This window comes from Sinocyclocheilus rhinocerous, unplaced genomic scaffold (assembly GCF_001515625.1).
Source record: "Sinocyclocheilus rhinocerous isolate Xijiao unplaced genomic scaffold, SAMN03320098_v1.1 scaffold1565, whole genome shotgun sequence".
Lineage (NCBI taxonomy): Eukaryota > Metazoa > Chordata > Actinopteri > Cypriniformes > Cyprinidae > Sinocyclocheilus > Sinocyclocheilus rhinocerous.
Genome location: NW_015655464.1, coordinates 212186 through 218076, shown reverse-complemented (window position 1 = coordinate 218076; position 5891 = coordinate 212186). Strand labels below are relative to the sequence as shown.

General features: G+C 39.1%; 1 protein-coding gene across 1 annotated transcript in view; it reads right to left on the bottom strand.

Annotated features, from left to right (window-relative positions):
• The window catches only part of LOC107718347 (transient receptor potential cation channel subfamily V member 1-like), a 37600-nt gene that overhangs the window by 16739 nt on the left and 14970 nt on the right, over positions 1-5891 (bottom strand). The window contains exons 4-10 of the mRNA XM_016525393.1: positions 3168-3466; positions 2525-2695; positions 2184-2357; positions 1818-1922; positions 1641-1711; positions 1231-1396; positions 959-1025 (exon numbers count right to left, since the gene is read on the bottom strand). Of these exons, the coding sequence (XP_016380879.1) occupies positions 959-1025; positions 1231-1396; positions 1641-1711; positions 1818-1922; positions 2184-2357; positions 2525-2695; positions 3168-3466 (1053 nt within the window). The remainder of the gene's footprint in view (positions 1-958; positions 1026-1230; positions 1397-1640; positions 1712-1817; positions 1923-2183; positions 2358-2524; positions 2696-3167; positions 3467-5891) is intronic.

The following is a 5891-nucleotide window of genomic DNA, read 5'->3' as shown; positions in this document are numbered from 1 at the left end:
TAGTTCATGTTAACTACACTAGTTAACTAATGTTAACCAATGAACCTTATTGTGAAGTGTTACCATTTATATAAATGTATCTGTATAGCCTACAATAAAGCCACAATACCAACTACCAATAGGACGTTTCCGGCTGACAGCAAAAATTTATTTTGCCTATATGTCACAATATGAGGTAAATCCGGCCCTGTACATGATACTGGTTTTTGTTGCCAAATTGGTTTGGAACAGTTGCTGAATAAACAATTAAACTGAACTATTATGCCTGTCAATCTGCTTGACTGACAGTTTTATTGATCACTGAGAGAGCATTGACTTGGTATGATGTTAAAAAATATTTTTAAAAAAATAGCTTTGATGCAGTAAACAAATTTTGCCATGTTGCTGTAGCTTAGCTTGCTACATTTCCCGGGGCTGCTGTAGCTTTAGTGTAGTGAAGCTTAATTTAATGATGAGTAACTGTTAGCTTAGCTCACTACATTTTCCAAGTAGCTTGCCCAACACTATATAGAAAATGACAGAAAATGGCTAATTGGGCCCAATTTGGACATTTTCACTTAGGGGTGTACTCACTTTTGTGGCCAGCGGTTTAGACATTAATGGCTGTGTGTTGAGTTATTTTGAGGGGACTGCAAATTTACACTGTTATACAAGCTGTACACTCACTACTTTACATTGTAGCAAAGTGTCATTTCTTCAGTGTTGTCACATGAAAAGATATAATAAAATATTTACAAAAATGTGAGGGGTGTACTCACTTCTGTGAGATACTGTATATATATATATATATATATATATATATATTGCTGAATAAAATTTATTTTAAAAAATCTAAAAACCTACTGACCCCATACTTTTGAGCAGTAGTGTAATTGGGAAATGTTTGTTGTGCTGTGATAAATAATAAATTAATTGTAATAAAAGAGTCAAGGACATTCATGAATGTATGCAAATATACCTGCAGAGAACCCAATGAGGAAGACCATGTACACAACAAGGAATCGACGAATTTCTCCAAGAACCATCTGACAATAATTAAAGAGTGTGAGAGCGTGTCGTACACACATGAAGTAAAAAGCCTGAACTGTAAAGACTGGTGTACACTAAAATGAGGCATTAAATGTGTTGCATAGCATCTTTCTACAGTGCTACACAAACCATACTTTACTAATACTCTAATCTGAAGGCCAGAGCAAAGGATGATGGATAAGAAAGACAATTATCACTCACCTTTTGTATCATGACATTGTAGATTCCCATATTTTTGGACCCCCTGGAGAAGTAGAGTAGATTTACCCAGCTCAAGGCAAGACACAGAACTAGACAGGCCACATATTCATCCTGACCAAAGAAGTACAGTAGAGCACACGCCAGGAAGAGCACGGCCTGCAGAAAACTAATGCAACAGAAACCAGGAATGAACCATGTAGGCACTTAATAATTACTGTTTCTGTAGGAAAAATGAGTTTGACTAGTGCAATTTAACTTTGTGCATATAGAGAATATATATACATTGATTTAAAAAATGTATACAAGTTCTATATAGAAGAATTATTGGCAAAGAATGTAATTTCAAGCAAATTGATCTGTAATAGGAAATGATTAATACTCAAATAAAACAAGAGAGTCAAAGGACTCACAAAAGCTGATCGGTGTATCCGTCTATGAGCAGGGACTGAAATCCTGGACGCTTTCTTAACATATCTATTAACTTAAAAGAAAGGGGAATTCATTAATTTCTGTAAAAAAAAAAAAAAAGTAATAAAAAAGAAAGTTATATATGAAATTGTTTTAAACAAACAGCATTAGATACATACCCCTCTAATTAGGAAGTAAAGTGCTCCAATGGTTGTTATGATGTGTCCTGTCAGAAGCAGGTAGCCTTTGCTATTATTTTTGTAACGAAATGGAGGCTTTAATGACTGAAAAGAAAAAAGCAGGGATGAGACATGGCATTAAATAGGGAAGCATTTACAGTAAGCATGCACAAAGAATAGTTTAAATCAGACACTGAACTGGAATTAGTTGCAAGTTTGCATATTTCCCAGAGAAGTTTGTTTTATTTTCTCCAAGACAATGTAGACAGAAATGTTCATGTCTATAGCATGAAATGTGATGCAAAGCCAAACCCCTGTCCATCTCACGCCCTTTTTGTAGTCGCCACCTCTGGGATGTATACCTACTTGGTTGTTGCTAAAGTCCTTCCCTTCTTCGCGGTGAAAAGCTACTGCAGTGAAGATGAAAAGGTAGATAACATAAACAATAAAGTTGAACAAGAACATCCGTTTCGCGAATCTCTCCCACTTCTCTTCAATCAGCCTGTTAAATGGCTCAATATTGAGCATCTCGAGGCGATTCTGAAATCAGATGAAATAACCAAGCATGATGCTATAAACAGCATTTATCAAAATCCATGTAGCTTCTTTACAAATGAAACATTTTGCTTCATTAAAGTAGTAAATTCTAATTATGCATTTTAGATTGTATAACTAATTAATATCAAGTAAACAGCATGTCATCTCACAGGAATCTCACTGCCATAAACGATTATCTCCAGCGCGGAGTTCTTCTCATAGGTGTCGAGAGAGGCGAGGTCATACAGAGACGAGCACACTGGACCGTAGGCCCACTCCGTGATCTTCCGTGACAGATGTTTGCACCCCTTAAACTCCCGCTGCACGATGTGCTTTAACAGCTAGTTAACAAATGAGGAATGAAATCTGTCAAATTACTGTCAAATATGTTCTATTTAGTCACTTGTCTTTGGCAATGCACTGATTTTAGTAATCAGCCAAGCCAACAACAACATCAACTAAAATATAGAACAAAAGCAATACAATAAATAAATACATTAAACTGTGATTTTAGGTTAAATAAGGTTAGACTGTCACTGTAGAGTGTAGACTACATGACTATGAATCAGTGTGGTGTCTGATTTAATGCCATGCGCTGAAGGGAAATACCATCTCAAATCACATGAGGACTAAACATCTACACAAAATCAGGAACATCCAAAAACAGAATACAGAACTGACACTTAAAGAAATACGCACTGCTTCAAACAAATCACTCCTTCAAATAAATACTGGCATTTTGCAAGACATAATGAAATTATTCATATTCTTGGACATTCAACAATCAGTGACACCAGAAAAAAGAAGGTTTACCACAACTTTTCCTGTTTTGGCAGCTAATGTGAGTGGGGTGAGTCCTTCATTATTTTCGATTTCCTCCAGCTTGATCTTGGGGTGAAGTTGGTCGGCTTTGAATAAGATGTGGTCATACATGGCAATGACGAACTCTGTGTTTTCAGGACTGTTATCAGCTATGGATACTAGTGCGTGAAGCACCGTGTTTCCATGAGAGTCCCTCTCCCTGACATCCACTGCCTGGTATGGATTGTCCAAAAGGAAGTCAACAATGTCAGGCTGATTAGTGCAAGCGGCCAGAGACAAAGGCAGCTCACCTGTGCAAAAAAGTTGTAAAAGATACAGATAAGCCTAGGTACCCACAAATGTGGGTCAGTAACAATTCATTAAGTAGAATTTGAAAAGGATATGCATTTAAAATGCAGCATTTCTACTGTAAAAAAATTGTTATCAGAACTATGGGTCATACCACGAAATCAGTGCCTTTTTAATATAATCAAGAAATAGAATTACTATAACAACAAATAAAAAACATAATGCTATGTATTCTTTCATCAATATTATATCAAATTAACATCAATTAAATATTATTTTAAATAATTTAAATTATATTTTTGCTGATAAGGGCAATTTGCAAATTGAAAATTATACAAAAATCACATTTGCATTTTGTTCTAAGTATAGTCTCATTATTAAGCAACGTTTTTGGCATAAGTATACATTATTTGTATAAAATATCAGTCATTTTATTGGTGTTCCCTGATTTAATGTCAGCCCTGTTACCCTCACCAAAAAAAAAAAAAAAAGTAAAATCATGGTACATTCCAGTGACATCACTTCCAGGAATTTATCTCTCAACCAGGATTCCAACAGTTAAAACACAAGCAAGTGTCTCTCACTCTTCTATAATGTTCTATTTTTGATGATTTATGAGGTTTGACTGAGGGGGGTGGGCGGGGACATCATGCAATGTCAATACTGTTACCATTTTCAAAGTATAAATTTAAACAATTATTTATTTAATTTAATATAATCAATATCTACAAGTAATATCCTTTCAAAATGTACAACATGTGCTTTTGTGACCTTGACCTATTAGCTAGCAATTAGCAAATTAGCTCGAAAACTTCAAACCTGTTGCTGTCAGCCCTGTTAGTTTTCAGAGTAACATGTTTTGACATGTGGATGACAGTGATGACATAGATTAGGTGTCACCTTAGCCACACTGTTTTAAAGGTTATCTGTGTAAAATGCAAAAATTTTTAAAGGTCATTTTTAAAGGTCAATTACAAACAAGCAGTAAAGTGACTGCAATGACAACATGACAAATGTAGTACGTCCAGATTACATTCATACTATACACATTCATACTATATTGAACATACTCTTTTTGCAGTTGTGAAGTAATTACTTATTCAAAAAAGTACCTACTCAAGAGAGTATGCGATTTCGAATGCAGCCCAAGATCTGATCATCTTCCTTGCCTAATAGTTGAACCAGATCTGTATATTTTAAGACAAACAGATGGACGCATGATCTAATTACAATACCGTTAAAATATTAGATCTCTTAGAAATATAATGTGCTTCACTAATACAACTATGCCAAGTAAGTGCAAAACAATATAATGCAATTTAAAAAGGTAAAACTTTACAATATTAAGTAAACAAATATGTGCAGTGTATGCCAAAGAATGTGGGTCCTGTCAACCCTGTTCCCTTTCAGTCGGTCACTCAGAGTCACGTACGAATTGGAATTGGGATCTTGCTTCGAGAGACCAATCTACTTCGAGTGTAACTAAACGAGCCAATGCACATTGGCATACAATTATTGCATCCAGCTGCCGTTGATCACAGCGTGAGCATAAAAAGGCAGCCGGTGCAATGCATACCAGCTTTTCACTTTGGAGCCAAGTGACAACATCGTTCTGCTCTATCCAAATGTCTTCAGTGAGCTACGAGTTCAACGCGCTCTTGCAAGCTTCTGGTTGTTGGCGGACGGCGCTTCAGCGGTGGTCGTTCCTGTGTCGAGTGGGTTGCGCACTTCAGGTTGCACTACCCCCTGTTGTGCTGCAACAGGGGGTAGTGCGGGAAGATGACCATCTCGGAGCTGCGGACCAGGCTTCGCTACCTCCAGGGGGGCGAAGTTCCGTTGCCTCTGCCGCGATCTAGTGCTTGTTCTGGCGGCGGCCAGACGAGGACTACTTCCAGCAGTAGCGCGGGCGGTCTGAGGGTTACAGTGGTGGCAAACCCCTCAGGGAACCAACCCTCGGGGGCCCACTACTCCTCCAGCGCTCCGCAACCAGCCGAGCCGCCGAAGGAATGCGCTGGGCCCTCTTTAAAGTGCGTACCAGCGGTATCCCTCGGGGCTCCTCCCGATGACCGGATGTCGATCGCTGCATCGGAGGGAGAGCTCTCTGGAGAGGAAGATTCGGCTGCGCTGCCGCTCTCCGGGACGGTGGCAATGCCTGAATCGGATCCAGAGATGTCTGCTATGCTTTCCCGGGCCACCGAAAGGGTAGGGCTCGAGTGGAAACCTCCACCGCGTCCCGAGCCCTCGAGGTTGGATGATTGGTTTCTCAAGGTGGCGCTGGTTCTCAAGGTCGCGCTGGTTCTCAGCGCCCCGCTCCGGTGCCTTTCTTCCCGGAGGTGCATGAGGAGCTCACCAGGTCATGGACGGCACCTTTTACTGCCGGAAACCGACCTGCTGGTTCCTCCTCCCTCACCACCCTCGACGGGGGTG